Source organism: Marmota monax, unplaced genomic scaffold, assembly GCF_021218885.2.
Source record: "Marmota monax isolate L192 unplaced genomic scaffold, Marmota_monax_Labrador192_F-V1.1 WCK01_AAM20220418_F8-fsc00004, whole genome shotgun sequence".
NCBI lineage: Eukaryota > Metazoa > Chordata > Mammalia > Rodentia > Sciuridae > Marmota > Marmota monax.
Genome location: NW_026692881.1, coordinates 25,062,159 through 25,080,786, shown reverse-complemented (window position 1 = coordinate 25,080,786; position 18,628 = coordinate 25,062,159). Strand labels below are relative to the sequence as shown.

The 18,628-nt window shown below is 35.8% G+C and overlaps 1 protein-coding gene across 3 annotated transcripts in view; it reads right to left on the bottom strand.

The window, feature by feature from the left end:
- Nucleotides 1–3,900: 3,900 nt before the first annotated feature.
- Nucleotides 3,901–18,628, bottom strand: part of Mxi1 (MAX interactor 1, dimerization protein) — a 74,126-nt gene continuing 59,398 nt past the window's right edge. For all 3 annotated transcript variants that reach the window (XM_046449717.2, XM_046449718.2, XM_058581299.1), the window contains exons 4-6: nt 8,551–8,665; nt 7,790–7,961; nt 3,901–5,684 (exon numbers count right to left, since the gene is read on the bottom strand). In XM_046449717.2, coding sequence (XP_046305673.1) covers nt 5,521–5,684; nt 7,790–7,961; nt 8,551–8,665 — 451 coding nt within the window. In that variant the 3' untranslated portion in view covers nt 3,901–5,520. The remainder of the gene's footprint in view (nt 5,685–7,789; nt 7,962–8,550; nt 8,666–18,628) is intronic.

The following is an 18,628-nucleotide window of genomic DNA, read 5'->3' as shown; positions in this document are numbered from 1 at the left end:
AAAATCTTTAGAAGATTCAATAAATATTTGCTGAATTGTATTAAGTATTTGTATTATACTATGAAAGTCAGTATAAATAGCAGTTTATTAATTCGACAGTAAATATAAACGTTCTTTATATCTAGGATTTTTGAGTTCCAAGTTAAACAGAATTTTTACTGCAGTGGAGAGGAAGAGCATAGCAGGCAAAATAACAGGTAATTCTGTAGTTTTAAACAACAACCAAAAAAACCCCCAATAATTGAATCCCTGTCATCCTGTATGATTTTTTTTTTAAAGCATATCTATCTGTATAGATAAGTTCTTAAGAGGTTCAGAAACTGGTATTAAAAGAGATGGGACAGCTTAAGAATGTTTTGGATTAGGTTAGAGTGAGTAGAAAAGATGACATAAGATAGAATTACATCTGTGTAGTTTTTTTCAGTTTTTTCCCCCTGACTTTTCAATTTATGTGTAAAGGTGGTTCTTTTGTGGCCTTTAGTGGGATAAAACAGATCTGAGAATTAACAGTGGGTTTGTAGTGATTGACAGCTTAACTAGCTAAGAAAATCTCAAATTTTGGATACTCTATTTATCATTCAGTTCCCAGGCAGTAAAAACTAGACATTTGCTTCTTTTACACTTCATTAGTTGATTTCATGAAACCACTCAAGTCACAGAGATTTTTAAAATTGTAATTTGTTTCCCCAGTTAGTCTTTTTTTTTTAAAGCAAAGCTAAAGGAGCCATTCTTAGGAGAAGGAAAAGTTTGAAGAGCTACTTTTTCAAGTTGGGCCCCCCAAATCATGGTTATTAATTTGCTCTTTGATTTCCCTTTCTTGGTGAAACTGATGTGCTTTTGTTTTTTTCCCTTTCAAGCCCTGTACTTACTTTAGCAAGATGCAGTGAATTTGTGACCCAAGAAAGAATTCAGGCTTGGAGAAAACTTGATTCCATATCCTGAGAAACTAGAGTTGAAACCTGAGATCTACAGCTAGGCTAGTCTTTAATAGATGGTAATTGTCCAGTTGTTCATTGCTCAGAAGTAGCAGGAAGGAAGAGTAAGTATCCCTTTGGTTCTTTTGCCTGGAGTGTTTTTTTTTTTTCCTCCAAAAGTGCTGTCAGGTTAGTTGACCTAGCTTTCAGAAAGTGTGATGCGTTACTAATTTAGAAACAACTGACCTCTTAAATTTATATTCTTTTAATACACATTTTAGAAGTACTTGGCTTTTGTTATATTTTTGCAATGCTATTCTTTGCCCTGGTGTGAACATCTAAAATAAATATCCCAATTATTGCCCTACCAAGAAAAACTTTTTAAGCATTACCCATGGCAGGGAGCAAAAGAATTGAGGGACTAGAAACATTTCCAAAATTACAGTAGATTAATTGGGAGTATTTTAAGTGCATTTCATTTGAGTCAAAATGACTTGGAGGAGATATAAAACAACCAAGAGTAGAATCCTCATCCAGTACATCTTTTTCAAATACACTGTATCAAAGAATCTGACATAGTCCACAAGAAAAGCAGTTTCCTACTATCTGGACCATGGGCCAAGAAGATAGCTACTGATTTTACTTGGCAAGGTCAGCACTAAATATTAACTAGGACACTTATTTTCACAGAGGTTTATAGTATGCAGTATGATGTTAGTCCATAAAGACCAGATAATCACTAAAAATTGATAACACGTTAATCTTATAAAGCCTTTATTTAAGAAATAAGATGATCAAAAGTCAAGCCAGGAATAAATGCCTGTAGTTCCAGCTATTTGGGAGTCTGAGGCAGGAGGATCACTTGAGCTCACAAGATCCAGACCAGCTTGGGCAACATGGTGAAACACTATCTCAAAAGAAAAGTACTACTACCATGGAATTGTGTTAATAGTAGACACTGAGCAAGTTATTTTCAGGGATGGAAGTGTAGCTCAGTGATAAGAGTATATTCCTAGTATGCATGAGGCCTTAGGTTCAATCCCCAGCACCACAATTTTTGGGGGTACTTGGGATTGACCCCGGGGGTGTCTCACTATTAAGCTACAGCCTCTCAGACAGGGTCTCCATTGCTAAGGCTGGCCTTGAATTTGGCAATCTTACTGCCTCAGGCTTCTGAGTCACTGGGATTATAGCCATGTGCCACCACACCTGAGCTAAAATTCAGTATTAAGGAAATTAGAAGATTGCATTCATCAGAAAAAGTAGAGAAGTATATATACCTCTTATGGATGGAGGTACTATTCACATGGATTTTAGGAGTAGGGTGATAAGTTGCATGTATCAGCGAAATCCTTATTTTTCAAGATGAAGATAGTATTTATAGCAACTTTTCAGGAAGGCAACAGGCTCCATGAAGAGATTGAATAACTTGCTCAGTGTCTACTAAATGTTATAATGGGATTAAATGTAATTAAAACCCTTGCTTTTCCCCCATTATGCTACATTTGGTAGGTGTGTTGGAATCTGACTTTGATTTGGGTTAAGAATATTTAGGTGGAAGGATAATAAAAAACAGGGGAAAAGCAGCTGTTTAGTCAAGCGAAGGAAAAAAGCTTCTCAAAATTCCTAAAAGGCTAAACAGTTTCTTTAGGAGACAGGAACCAGGAGGCAGTATGGCCTTAGAGTTAAGGAGCTCGGCCTCAACAATTCTCATTGCCTTTTAAAACCCCTTCATGATTCTAAAAACAGGTATTGCCATATAGACACTGTCATGGGGACTAGAAAAAGCATTTTTTCTGTATTTTCATATCTATGCTAGTCTGAGTCAATGACTTCATTAGAATCCTTTGGTAATATTAAGGGTCACTCAACAAGCATTTTACTAAAAGATCCTAAATAAGATTAATGAGGGTTAAGGCATCAAATGGGAACATGGAGACTTCAGTTTGCATAATGCTATAGTCAAAGGGATTCTCTAAAATGTTTCAAAATCAGATGAGGATGACAAATGTTTGTGTGACCTACTTGAAGCAGTTACTAGGTACCTGCAGTTAGGTTATGTAAAAACAGATGTTTAAATTTTAGAACAGAAGAGTGATTAAATTTCAAATTGTTATTAATTCTGGACTTCTGACATAGTACCAATGTAAACATTTGGGAGACAGTTGTGACTACTGATCCATATTTTTGCCTTCACGGAGAAGGGTGTTTGTTAGAAAATAATTCTGGTATTCATTATTCAGTTTCTGTTTCTTGTGTTAACTTTTGTGTCTTCACTTGTCTTTTAAAAAATTAATACTTCTTACTCATACAATCTATCCATATCCTCCACCCCCACAAAAGGAAAACCAACCAGGGAAAGAAGAGTTTAGGGGCAAATGAAATATGTACTATAGGTTTGTACAGCCCATTATCCTGTACACATACAACAAAATGGCAGCCCCTCAAGTTTGCCTGAATGTTGTCCCAAATTCCAGCCCTATGCCAAAGATGCCAGTGAATGCCATGGGAATAACAAAAGTCATTGGCTTCCATTTACTTTCCATGGTAATTTTAGTACAATCTTAAACTCTCACTTGGGAAAGTCAAAAGTAAGCAAATATATAGAGCAACATCTTGACCTAGCCAGGAATAATTATAAACGAAACTAGAAACAGTTTACTTGGGCCACAGAAATGAATCTGTTTTGTCATGTTTTTCATTAATTCCCAGCACCTGAAATGTAGCAAGTCCTAGTACTGGGTTTTAAAGGCATGCAGTTTTCAAACACACATCTATTTCAAAGAATTTCTTCCACTCAAACACAGCACAATCAAGGAAGATTTTTTTGAAGGAGGCACAGGGAGAGCACAAGAACAAGTGAGATTATATATATATATGCTGAGGTCTTATGTATGACCAAGATGGTACACTCCATATAAAAGTTGTGAATGCTGTTTAAGTGCTACTCACAAAAGAATAGTCTAACATTAACACACAACTCAACTGCACTGCTAAATATGGTTGTCTTTATTTTCTTTTTCCTTGCCCAGCCCTATCTAAACATAAAATAAAACTACAGGACTGAAATTAACAACCCATTAAAATCAGCAATAAGTTATGAAAATCATAAAGCTTTTTTTTTTTTTTAAGTAATTAAGGATAGTTAAATTATTTAAAGTATACAAAGTCCAAACAGCTGGGGGTAAGGTCTCCAGGAAGGCTTCCCAGGGTAAGAGAGGACCAAAGGAAAACCTTGCAGTTTGAAAGACAAAGGGAACACATGACATCAAAGTGCAGGCTAGAAATTTCACTTCGAAGAAAATAACATTTCTGGAAACATTTATAAGAGCAACAATAGCACCTGCACAGGGGGATTGTGAAGAAGACTGCTTGTAGAAAATGGAAGCAAATCTTTACATTAAAATGAGACAAGTGCTGAACTTAACTATGTTAACTATGATAGTGTGTCTACTATGGATATCAGATGGTTAAAAGCTGGTAAAAGGTAATGATTCTAAAAGAAAACAAAAACAGCATTGACCTTTTTTCTACCTAGCCCAGACCTCATTCATTTTGTGCACTATAAAGAGTGAGGTGTGAGGTGTTTTATCATTATCAAATGCTGCATCAAAATAGATGATTTTTCCCATGTGTTTTTCCACTATAAAAGACATCTATGTTTACTTATGGACAAGCCTTAAAAAGATGTCATTTTGGTTTTCAACACATATAAACAGTTATCAAAATCTCAAATAAAAATGCTGCCGTGGCTCAGACCTTGGCCTGCTAATCTGCGTGCACAACTCTTCTGACCCATGCAGACACAGGCACATGGAGCTTTTTCCTTTTGGCTCCCCAATCCATACTCATAGGCCTTGTGTGATAGAGGCTGTCATGCATGGACTGCCCCCATGCAGCCCTTAGGCCGCGGGCTGGCGAGATGGCAGTTGGGTGCCCTAGTGCTAACAATGCAGGATAAGGTTAGCTTGTTTAGCATGGAATCCAACAGAAAGCTGAGCTGCATGATGATCCCTTTCAAAAGGCTTCATGGGAGTCTCTCCTTTTGTAGAGCATGAAATGAGTTTGGGTTTGTTTCATTTTTGTTTTAAAGAATTGATCATCCACAGGCTTCATGATAAACTGTCCCAGGCTGAGTTTTAATAGCTCCTTAGCTATCGAAGATTAATGCCTGATTATCTTTTCTTTACTATAGGTTTGATTTTTTTTTTCCCTAGGGCCATAAAGCTCAGGAAGGGTTCATAATCCCATTTTTAAATGTGTCTACTCAATGTAGTATGAGCAAACGAGAAAAAGAAGATGGAATCTCCAGTGTCCTCTTTGAAATCAATTAGATCAAATCAAGATAATTTCACACAAGTTTTCCATTGCCATTAGAAATTGTGAATTTTTCCGATGTGAATATTCTGAATATATTTGTTCTGCTGGGGAGGCTCTACCCCACTTTTTGCTAAGTATTTGCTTAAATACAGGTCTTCTGACCCTTTGTTCAAGTATAGTTTTGTTTAGCTTTATAGAGGAGACTGCATCATGAACCCAATTTAAGAGATTGTACTGAATTGGCCCAGTGAATATTTTGCCCTGCACTGTTATGTCATGCTGGGTTCTAGGAAGTGAACGAAAGTTTCACACTGGCACTGGAGTAACCCTCATCACTCCCAATACTCTGCAGGCTGCTGTGGTCATCAATGTCACTGATGCTGGTGGTACTTATATTGTCCACTTCTCCATGGGAGAACTCTGTGCTTTCAACATCCACTTCAATCTCCTCTGCCAAAGGGGGGGGAAAAAAAAAGAAAAACATTAATAATCTACTCTATGTGCACCTTCAAAAATTAAAAGGCATGAGGAAAAGTGGCATAAAACAAAAGTTATACAACCAGTTTTTTTATCAGTGAGCTCTGGAGAACAGAGAAACTGAAGATCAAAGAAATACTTTCTGTACAGGGGAATCTCTGGTATACAATGGTGGTCTTAATTTGGGCAGCAAGTTTACTAAAACCCTGTTGACGCCAGTCCGTCTGGACCTCCCACCAATCTGGGAATTATTAATTAATATTAAAAGATCCCAACCCAAGTGGTTTAACAACATCTGTCTTACATTAAACCAAAAACTAATTCTCAGTGTTGTTTACTAATCAGGGTTGACTAGCAGAGGGGGAGCACAAACCTAAAAACAGACTAGGGGCTGAAGGTATAGCTCAGTGGTAAAGCACTTGCCTCGCATGCACAAAGCCTGATTCCAACACTGGAAGGAAAAGAAAATAGCAAACTAGAAAATCTACTCATTCAAGCCTTTGGAGATACCATTCTACAGATAGTTCTACAGACTTCAAAGGTTCATAGTGAAGATATTTTGCTATTTAGTAATTAAAATAAGCCATTTGTTATAAAGTAGATTTTTGAGGGATTTGTCTTTAATTTTCTTGCACCAAATATAGTTTGAAGTTCCCACCTCCTCCCTTATCTTTTCGGTTTGTTAGGGATGAAACCCACAGTCTTGTACATGGTAAGTGGTCTGCCACTGAGTTACATTCTCAGCCCCAAATATAGCTTGAAATAAAGACCTGAAGCTTAAAATAAGTCTCTGAATTATAGTGAGATCTATAGGATTACAGGAAAGGCATTTTGGGTGGTGGTATTTAACTTCAAAAACCCAAACAAACCCTTAAACACATATATGATGTCTATATAGACCTTGTCAAGTACTACATATACTATCACCAATACGTTATAACAACAATACACAGTTTAAAAATAAAAGTTAAAAATTGTTTTATCCAATAAGGGCTAGAATAAAAATAGGATTTTCCATTCCTCTATGACAAACTCTAAATATGTGTTTCATATTTGAATTAGATGAAACAAGAATGACAGAATGTTGACAGCTATTATAACTGAATGATGAGTACATGAGAGTTAATCTATTTTCTCTATTTTTGAATATTTTGGAAATTTCCATTAAAAAGGGCAAAACAAAAAAAAAGACTTAAAAACTTAGTGTCACTTGTATAATATTTTAGAATGTTTAAGATCTCATTAATTCTGTTTTCTCAAATTTAAGGCTCAAAATCATCAAGGTTCACCTCAGGGTTTTCTATTATGGTATAAGGCCTGAGCTATAAAGTTTAGACTGTTTCTTTTTTGGCTGACTTCTTTTCTATAATTCTGCCAAAGACAAATGTTTGAGGACAGGCAGAAAGAGTAATGAAGGGTGTGGTACTTTAAAATATACATTAAGAAATTAATATCACCAGTAATAAAACATAATTCAGTATTTTTCTGAAACAATGAAATGAAGGGCACAACATCACTTAAGTGATATTTCTTGCCCCAATTCAATAATTTTAAAACTTCAAACTCAAATTGAGGAACACTGTATAAAAAGATTGGCAAATACTCCAAAATGTTATGGTCATGAAAGAAAGACTGAGGAATAGCTAATGCAACAGGGAACGCTGCATAGGATCCTAGACCAGACAAAGGATATCAGTGGGAAAAACTACTAAATTTTGAGTAAAGTCTGCAGATTACTTACTAGTATTATGTCAGTTTAATTTCCTGGTTTTAATAACTCTATTATGGTTATATAAGATGTTAACATAAGGGAAAACTGAGTTAAGGTAGGTGAGGGCCCTACAATTTTCTACAGAAAACTTTAAAAGTATTTCAGAATGAAAAGTTTTAGGTAGGTAGATAGATAATCCCCACCTCCCCAGAATAAGAATTACATAGTTCACACAGGCAGGACTATACAATGTTGTGAATACAAAAAATGTCAGTGTTGGCTAAAAAGAAAGCAAATACAGTGTGCCTCCCTAACTCCAGATACAGAGATGCTTAGTATTTCATTAGAGAAAAGGCACACTGCCTACCTCGCTCTGAATCAGAACGATCTGAAGAAATAGTTGATCCAATGCTGTCCATTCGTATTCGTTCCATTTCTTGAGGACCCTGCAGCTGTTCCAGTCGCCGCTTTAAAAATCTCTGTTCTCGTTCCAAGTTCTCAAGCTGGTGCTGGCTTTTCCTTTCAGCTTCTTCAAGTTTCTAGGATGATGAAATGATATTTACATTGTGGATAGTACAATACAAACATTAACTTATTTCTACCTGATATCTTAAAAGATTTCTTCTTTGGCTGAGAAAACAAGTGAATATACAAGTGTCTGCATATATGAAAACATATAAATTCATATTTTTAAACATCAAAAGAGTCCTGTCTTATTTGTGTATGACTGCATATAAACAAGACAGAATTTTAAAAGTCTGTAATCTCTATAAAGGACAGACTTCCTCTGCAGTGTGGTATTTGATGGAAAAATACTGAAGGACACAGTCAAATGAAGTCATCTCCACCAGAGGGCACAATGGTCTTCCTTGTAGATATCACAAGAGTAATTGTTATTTTTCTAGCATTCTCAGATCTTCAAATGGCCACACTGTCAAAACAATTTAGTTTTATCAGGTTATGTTGCTCCACTCAGATTAGGTGATCAATTTTTAGAAAGATTTCTCTTAAGGTCAGTTATTAAGGAGGGCATGGTGAGCCAGCTAAAGTATATGAACAGGAATCATTGGTAATAACTAAACTAGGACCCAGAGAATCATGTGCAAATCTGAAAGTAAAAACTCTCACCTTGATGTGTGCTTTGGCTTTATTGAGCAAACCAAGGGTTGTGTGCCTGGTGCAGTCTGGTCCTAGTGGAATCAGAACTTTTAAGCGTTCTAAACACAGGCGCAGATGAGCTCGTCTGAGACCAAAAAAAAAAAAGTCAAATGAGCACAACCTGAATATTTTACTGGAAACAGCATAAAACCTATTTTAAGAAAATAATTTGGGATTATTCAGCCTATAAACAATTCTTCAAAGTATCTGCAAGTATAGAGGTGTCTGCATTTCAGTCCCTCCCATTTCCATTGTAGTCTGAAGACACCAGTCACTTCATACTATCCCCAATGGTAATCTGTCAAGAGACAGTTTATTTTTTAGTCTACCTCATAAACTGTCAACTGTATTAATGTAGAATACTAATAATACAGCAAAAAGTACTTGATTTTGAATGCCTAAAACCATGCACTAGAATAGGGGTTTTCAGATAGGGTACCCCCAAGAGGTATAAAATGCACACAAGTTTCCATTTCCCCTCTCTCATCTTTTAATTATACAAATACAACCCTACCTCTCTGCATTTATAGCCACCCTACAGTGTGTTACGTGTTGTCATTATGTATTATGCTGAACCAAATGAACTTCCTGATCCTCAACCATTTCTCACTTAAATAGTTCCCAGTTTCCTATCCATGTACAAGAAGAGCTCATTAGCTTTTATTTTTCTCTCTTCCTCTCTCTCACTCCTTAACTCTTCTATACAAGAAAATAGATGATAATTCTTTATTGAAGTCACTGCATCCTCAAATCCATCTATCTTATGGAAAAGTCAGGTTTCCTGGGAATGCTAGGAAAGCCTCATGGATTTATCTTCCTCCCTGTGCTCTAAAAGAAGCCATGATTGTGATGATGAGAATGACTACCTAGTTTCATCCTAAAACAGTATCTGTTCTTATCTTTGGTTCTGTGCTTCTTAAAACATAATTCAGTAGTTAACAGATACGGGAAAAAATACGCAAATGTATTCATAATTTCCCCTTAACTCGTTGAGAGAGCTGTAAATGAAATGTTTAGCAACTAATTTAGCTGCACTGGGAACAAAACACACTCTCCTCATTTTCTTCTCAAAGAGGACCAAAATGGGTTTACTAGCTCTGTCAAAAAACATTCTTTCTATTTCTTAATACACAAGAAATAAAAAGTGAAATACCCAAATGCTAGCAATGTTAAAAGGTGGAAGAAGGCAATAAGCAGCCAATTATGTCACTGACAAGCAAGGACGATTAAAGGTAGTGAAGTCAGGGGTTTGGCTGATGAACTGTCAAGATTCTTATAGTGCCCACTAGTCTAGCTACAGTTAAAGATCTTTTAAGACTTTCCATTCCAAATCTATTGCATTCATCATCTCAAGTTTAATATTTGGCTCAAGGCTGTGCTGACATACTTGATGTGGATAAAGGCATGTTTTTATTTTCTCTGAATTAAAGGTTTATCAATGGAGTCCCCTTAGGATATTTAATGATTTTTAAAGTCACTATGCTCCTCTACTATGCTACCCAAATCTCTTTAAAATGAAGAATTTCACATGATCAGACTGCTCTAGATGAGCAGATCAAAAACAAAAACCATACACAAAGTAAAAACTGCCTTTATATTCTTCATTAGATTATTATGGCATATGCCAAACAAGTGCACTCATATAAGACTGTAGGATGGAGAGAGAGACTGGTGGTTCTCTGCTAATTAAAGGTTCAGCTCTGGATTCAGCCTTATTTTTTTTTTTTAAATGCAACAAACAAAAGCAACTAGTAATGTTTGCACATAGTACCTTGCTACAAGAACAGCTCTGTCAATTTTGTTCAAATTTCTAATTTCAGAAATCTGGTATATAATTGTTTCTTATACTTTAGTTTAAGAAACTTCTGACTCCTTACTATAGTTTCATATCAAGAATAAAAAGGGTGGGTCAATTTTCTGTTTTGTTAGACTTATTGAAACCTACACGTAACATTACAGTCTTTTTTCTCTCTTTTAAACATTATTTGTGTACTTATTAAATGACTTTTGTGAACTCGGCATTGTTCCAGGTATCTGCCTGAGGGAGAAGAGTATAAAGTGAACTTTTAAGAGTTTATAAGCAGACTACAACATGAAACATACTATTTGTTTAGTATCATTCTGAAGTAAGTTGTATAGATATCAAGGGCAACACACTGAAAAAGTGGAGACATTCCAAATGAAGGAGACAGACTTGTAAAGGAGGCTGAAACTTGACTTTGGATTTGAAGGACGTTGAACTTCTCTATGAAGAAGAAAGTATTTTCCATGTAATTAAGAGAATGAAAGGACTTAGGTTTATAGTTGGAAAATAAATTTAATTCTAAGATTAAAAATATCTGTTTCATTCATTCAAGAGAAAACAACTTAGTTGACATTCTATAAGGAAGATCAGCTAAGTTGAACTGTCTGGTGACCTTCAATAAATTACTTTAAAATTTATTAAGTAATAAATCAGGAGCCGAGACCAAAGGAGTAAAGGCTTAAATAATGCTTAAATGAACTGAAAAGGCAGAGTCCCCTTTAAAAAAAAATCTGTTTTATTAGACACTCCTGAACATTTCTTCAGTTATTTAATTGTAAATCTGCTCTTAAGATACAGCTTAAACTAAGAAAACACCCTGAGAAGACTTATCTCACAAAGACCAGGGATGCCATTCTCCATGCTTTGCAAATACAGTTCTCCAAAACAGACACTGGCTTGAAGGATGAGCAGTAAGTGATGTTTGCTCTTCTAAGGGAAGAGGTCTATTTGTGGGAGCTAAGTATAATTTCCTTCAGTGTTTACACTTATGAAACAGGCATTTGGAGAGTAAAAATAACAAAGGGTTAATGGCAGCTGAAAGTCAGTAGCTGATCAGGTGGGAGCCACACTTTTCAGAACACGATTCACAAAATACACTTTCCACTTGTGTCTATGTGCCACTTAGGCAAAGGCATCCTTCAAAGAGCAATGGATATAAATCGCGAAGAGTTAAATCATATTCTCCTTGTTGTGTAAGTTTTTTTTCTCCAACAAATTCCTAGAAGAAGAAATGTATGGCAAATTACTCTTCCCTTACCATGGTGCTGCTCTCTACACTTTACTCTATAGTCTCCCTGCTGTTAACCAGATTGCAAGCTTAACCACCAATGACCTAGAAAGGCATATCTTTTGATGCCATCTGGCCTTTTCTTTTCTTGTCTTCATTCTCATGTGACTGGTAGCTCAGGATCCTCCTGTATGGGGTTGCCAAATCATGGGCTGTACAACTTTGGGGAAAAGAAAGCAGACAAGAAACAAAGAAGATAAAAGCTTGGTTTGGTTTGAAAATCCTTATTTACTGAGAAAAGATAACATGCAAGTATCATACAATGTTTTTCAAGTCTCCAGAGAGTAGAAGAGCTGACACAGAGAATAAAGGTCTGGGAAAGGCATGGTCCTGCACCTGACATTATAAGATTGATGGAACCGGACTTAATGGAAAATTACTTTTTAAAAAAAATTTAGCCCCCTTGTTAGCATTTACTTAACTTTTTATTTAACACACAGGTATTCTTTTAAACACATGGAGAGCTCAATAAAAGCTATAAAAGCCAAAATCATTCCTAAATTAGTATGAGTTATAGTAAAGCAAAATTAGGATTAGATACTGTAGCAAGGAGGTGACCTATGAGAAAACTCAAGTCTCTTGGCAGGGGCGGTGTTACTAGAGAATGGAGAGATACTAATGTTCTTTTATTTTCAAAGACAATATGAAGGTTGTTATTTTAAAATGAGATTCAAAAGTGGGTTTTAGCCAGGGAAAAGGCAATTTGCAGTTACTAACCCTGTTAAGTGCACATACCTTTAGAAAGGACAAGCCCTTATGGGAAAGAGAACAATTAAAGTCTGTTTGCTTTTTGTTTGAGTAGAGTGGGATCATTTTTCCCTAAAGGAACCAATGTTGCTTTTGGTCTCAAATCCTGTAAATATACTGCCAAACTGATGTATCATAGAATAATGAAGGGAAATGATTTTGCTGTAAAATGGCCCCTTGTAGCAGCTATAATATTTTAAAGCACAGGTATATCAATCTATAAGAAGCACACGTTGTGGGAGAAGAAAGAATTTCCTTTCAGGGTGGAAAAAAAACAACATACAAACTGCAAGCATCATATGACTATGCTTTTCAATTCTTAAATTTTGTCAACTTGCCTCTGGAAACTCTAATCCCCCTAACCCAACAATAAGAAATCTAACCCTTGCCCACCCCACAAACTGTTTATTGGCTGATGCTGCTGGAGGCACAGTCCTGCACTGGAACTTGCTCGCCTTTCATTCCTCCACTACAGGATACCAAGACTTTGCCAAGTAACTAAATCAAAATGGAAAACAAGTCAAGTGATAGGGACAGAGCTAGTATTTTCCTCTCTGCTGAATGTTACACAATGGCCTGTGAGTCCTCCCATGAGCCACATTCTTCAAAGCTGTGGTGGCTTGTGGCCAGGTTTCTCAACTCCCCACAAACACACCCCTGCAAGCACATGACAGCAGCTAGCTGCTTATCCTGAATACCAAAGTTTTTCTAAAATTTAGTTTATGTTGAGAATATTATAAAACTCTCCAAAGATACACAAACCTGGCCTGACTTTTATGTGAAACATGGATCCAGATAGGTCAAACACTACACTGTTCATGAATTTTAATTACTAAAACATATATGATCACATTCTACTGTTCAGCTTTTTCTGTTTATGAAATAAGCTAGATAAGCTATTCCTATAAAATGGTATTTGATAATTATATGTTTCACCTAAAACTTACAGATTATCTACTTCACAGAAAATAAACAGACTATTAACTCCCAGGTAGTAACTTGGCAAGTGACATTTCCCTAGCGTCAGACTTGACTATGGTAGTCATGGGACTCAATAACAACAAATAAAAACAGGAGAGTAGCTTGGACCCTCTTTTCACTTTTCAAACTGAGACCCTCTTCTCACTTTTCAAAAAGCAGCTGATTTCACTTAATATTCCTCTTAATTGGTAACTTGTATAATAACCAAATTGGAGTATCAAGTATCATAATGAAGTTGCAAATTACATAATGTATGCTACATTATGGTCCAGTAATACAAATTTTTCTATTGTACCATTATTAACCTCAGCATGAAAGGGGTTCATCTATATACAAAATAAGAATTAAAATCAGTTGAAATATGTGTTATTGGTTGATGCCGCTGGATGCACAGTCCTACACTGGAACTTGCTCGCCTTTCATTCCTCTGGGAAAACTTTTTAAAATGACTTTCTCTCAATAAAATCTGAACAGTTCTAAAGGTTGGCTATGTATACCCCTAGAAGTATCTATCACTAAGACAGAGGGTATTTGAAGTCATAAGGTTAAATAAGGTATCTTTTCCAGAAGTCATCATTTTCCCAGATTAGGAAGAAAGACACTATTTTACATAAAAGCAGACACAGAAAATGCAAAATGTTCACTTGTTAATTAATTTATTCATTTCTTTTGCAGTCCTGGGAACTGAACTCAGGGCCTCACATATGCTAGGCAAGCAATGAGTTACATTGCCAGCCCTTTTTATTTTGAGACAAGGTCTTGCTAAGGTGCTCAGGCTAGCCTCAACTTGTAATCCTCCTACCTTAGCCTCTAGGTGCCTGGGATCATAGGCATGTGCCACTGTGCCCAGAAAAATACACTTTTAAAATAAAAGAAGGCTTCAAATAAATTCCACATTATTTCATACCACATTTCTGAAACTCCAGAAATCTATGTTCATACTGCTAGATCAAATTACTACAGATCATTATTAAAGCTTTGAACTTCAGAACATCATGTATGATTTACAGCTAGAATTATATCCCCCAAATTTAGAGAGAAGGGACAAGGGAGCAGGGATGAGGGAATATAGGAAAGGAGAGGGCAGTAGGGAGAAGGAAAAGGAAAAGGAAGAAAGCTTTGAATACTTAGTAAATTCATAATGATGAAATTGTAGTCGTTTTTTTCTCAAACTACATGGTTTCCCAGTAGGTTGAAATATTAAGCCTTTACAACTCAGACATATAAAGAACATGAAGTGTCACTCTGTCAATAACAGTGATCACCAGTAAACAACCCCAACCTATTATGCCACTGAGCTAGATGCTATGAAGATTTTTAAAGTTGCCAGTAGTAATCTTTATCTGTTTGAAGATTATAATTTTGCTCTCTGCTTCCTACAGTCTCATTCCCATTACTCATACCCTTACAAACCTCTTCTACAACCAAATGTGCTTTCTAATTGCGAATTACCTGGAATGCCCTTCTTTCCACTCTCTTCCTGATGGCATCTAACACATTTGTCTGCCCACAGACAAATTAATGTTTCTTCCATGAGACCTTCCTTGCCAGACTCCTTCCTCAGATAATTAATACTTGATTTTTATACTAATCACACTGTATTTTAATCAATACATACTTTTATTGCATTGCTTATTTTTAATCATTTCCATTTTCTCAACACCAAACAGACTGACTAGCACACAATGGGAGGAAGAGCTGTAACATAATTTCTAATGGATGTTTCTGGAACTCTTCAACTTACCAAAGTTGAGGTAACAATCAATACTGTTATCTCTAAACAGTATAATCAGATGCCAGGTCAGCATTTGGGAGAGATGTGCTTATGAATCTGTTATTTCTGAAGTAGCTGAGGTCACCAATGAATGTTAAGGTGAGCCATATCAAAGGTATCTACATGTAGAGCAACTGACAGTCTCCAACTGAATCCTGATTAGAGATGACAACTCTTTTGTGTGTGTGTGTGGTGGTGAGGACTGAACCCAGAGTCTTGCACCTGCTAAGCAAGTGCTCTACCACTGAGCTACATTCCTAGTCCCAGGTCCCAGTCCTCTTGACACCTTATTTTGAACTGTAGCCTTTACAACAAAATGACTTTATTATTAAAGTATTTAAAATGATAAAAAACTACAACAATAATGCCAAATGAAATTAATTCAGAAGGAATTTTCTTACAATTTTCTTTCAACGTTCTGGCCTTAATGGGCCTCCAAAATTGGGCCTGGTGGCACATGCCTGTAATCCCAGCAACTTGTGAGGCTGAGGCACAAGGATGGCAAGTTCATGGCCAGCCTGAGCAACACAGAGAGACCTGTCTTTAAAAAACAAAAACAGGCCTCCTAACATGTAGAATATTTGACCTGACCTAAAAGTTTGGCACGTTCCAGCTGTTGTTCAAGAAGTAGTGACCATATTAAGTATAATGGTAGAAGGCAATCACTAAGGAAAAAATAGAAAAGAACCAGCTAAGAAAACCAAGGTATGAGAGGGAATTCTAAAAAGAAATACTCCACAGTCAGAAACTACTGTATGGACAAGCTTACAAGATCTCTGGACTGCTGTTCATTTGACAACTGTAGTGTAGAGAATATACAAGTAATTTTTTATTGTCCTATATTCATCTCTAAGGAGGACTTCATTTCTGACAGCATCATTTGAAAATAATAATTAAAACTGTGTCCCAAAAGCATATATTCTTCACTAGAACCTCCTACAAGGAACATAAAGTGACTTAAATTGCTCCACTGATGTCCATTCTGTTTTAAATTTAGTTTCTATATATACATCTCCTCTTATCTGTTTATAAGGATTTGATTCTTAAAAAACAAAAACAAACTTGATCATTCATTCAACATATTTTTTCTTGGGTCACACAAGAACTTTCTGTATTCCAAGTTTCAAAGTCTGGGAAATAGGACTACATCACTGGAGAAAACAGTGGCAATTTGTTCTAAATACAAAATAGCTTATTTTGCTTTGGCAAATCTCCAGGGGATTTGGGTGGAGGGAAAAGATACTCCTCTCTGGAGAGATCAGGCTCTGAACCTGGACAACTGTCAAAACTTGCTGTGGGTGGAAGAGAATTTTTTAAAAATTATTTATCTTTCACATCACTCTGGAAACAGATTAAAGATTTCTGCCTTATTAACAGTTTTCTACTCTTTGGCCTTTTGTTGGTGTTCATCTCTATTCTGGCAGCACCCATTAGCTGATTTAATGGTACCAAAGGGCTGAGAAGTATTGCTGTCCAAAAGAAAAAGCATTCTCTCACAGGGACTGGGAAGGCAATCTGCAATCACAACAGTAGCTACTTGTTAATTTTCTATTTGAAATGCAGTGATGTCAATAGTATTGTACCCTGCCAGCCACCATGGGGTAAAGTATATTTTGAAACCAAAACAAACTTCCTACGTGCTGGCAAGTCAGAAGTGAGAAAACGGTTGATAACCATGGTGTAAGACACTGCCTTAGTTTTATATATAAAAAGCACACAAGAATTACATCTATTTTTTTTTTTACATAAGTTTAATTCTCTCACAGCACCATTCCTACCCAGAGCTCAGTGTAATTGTTTTATTATATCAAATTATCCTCTGGGACGACAGAGAAAGATGAAGAAATATTGTCAGGGATCTCTAATAAAACAGAGATCCTTACATAGCATGAACACCACACTTGAAGAATGCTTTGTAATGTAACTGTTCATTTAAAAGCATAAAATGAAAATAACAAAAGTGCCTTTAAAAATGGCCCTACTAATTAGATGTGATTAGTAGAATCATTTTAAGGCTGTGTTTCACTTAGGAGGAAAGATATGTTTTATTAACACTATGACTTAAGAAGTAATTTATCCCTAGAAGGTAAATATTCACAACTTGTATGGAATGCAAGTGACCTAAAATGGAGCACTACATGATTAAAAGTGGTAAATAACAAAGCTTACTATTGGCAGATGGCAAATGGTTTGACACTGCTGGACATCTGCCAATTTAGTCAAGTCAGACAAGAATTATTTTTAAGGTTCCATTTTTGGCACAATTTTCCTAAAATTAAAAAAAAAAAGTTTTTTTCATTTGTTGACAGGGAAGGATATAAAAGTTGGGGCAAGAAAAGGATACAAGAGAGCAATTGTTGGCCCATGTGCTTGTTTTGTTTAATAGCCCTGAAGCATATCAGTCATTTGGAACCTCTAGAAAAATAAAATTCACAGAATTTAAAATATGCCATAGTTCTGTAATGACAGACAATTGACATTTTGATGTATGTTTTTATTTCTAAATTACTTAATTGTTCTGAGTTTTCGCTTTCATTGTACTATATCACTTTTTTTTTCTGACCCAACTAAAAAGAAGTTTTTGAATTATTTTTGGAGGCAACCTAGCATAACACAATTCTCCTGAGCATGCTTTCCTTTGATAAGGCAGAAATTTCTTTAGCTTTATATTAGGGCACTGACAGACGAGCACTCTTCCGCAGGTAGACTGTGAACATGCCTTAAGCAATACTTTACTTTATAAAACCCTTCTGAGAAGGAAAAGGTGTTCAATGGATTAACAACATTACAATAATCTCCTAAAAGGTTTTACCAAGTAAAAGACAGGGTTCAAGTTGTGAGTGGGTGGTAACACTACACTTTGTGACTTAATTCTATTCATATTTGTCTAAATCTTAGTTTGACTCTCCTCTGGAAAAGCCCAGAAAAAGATTAATTGAGAGAGGAATCTGAGCTCTAGTATTTATATAATAAATATAAGTATTAAGCCTCAGCTCAGTACTTCACAAGTAATACTGTACTTCATTCTTTGCTTTTTAATTTATAAACAATAACTGTATACCGATTCTTTCAATAGCTCAGAAAAATTATATAGTTCCATGAAATTGGGAAACAGAAAGAGTCAGGCTGAGAGAAAATGCTCCATTTTTGTTACCACTGCCAGTCAAAATTCTGGCTGTTCATCACAAAACGACAGTTTGTGTGGCTCTCTTGCCTAAACACATTTCAACGTAAGAATATAAGAACTATTTCTCTAACTAAAGAAGCCAGTAAAGTCTAGAGATTACATTTCCAAAATATAGCTACATTTCCTTTCAGATACTGCAGGATAAAAGTCCTGAAACATTTTTCAGGATCAGCAACATTTCTCATCTCATAGAACAAAAGATATATGAAGGGTCCTTTGAAATGGTGAAAATTAAGACTTAACATTTATTCAGTATTTTCTTCCAAG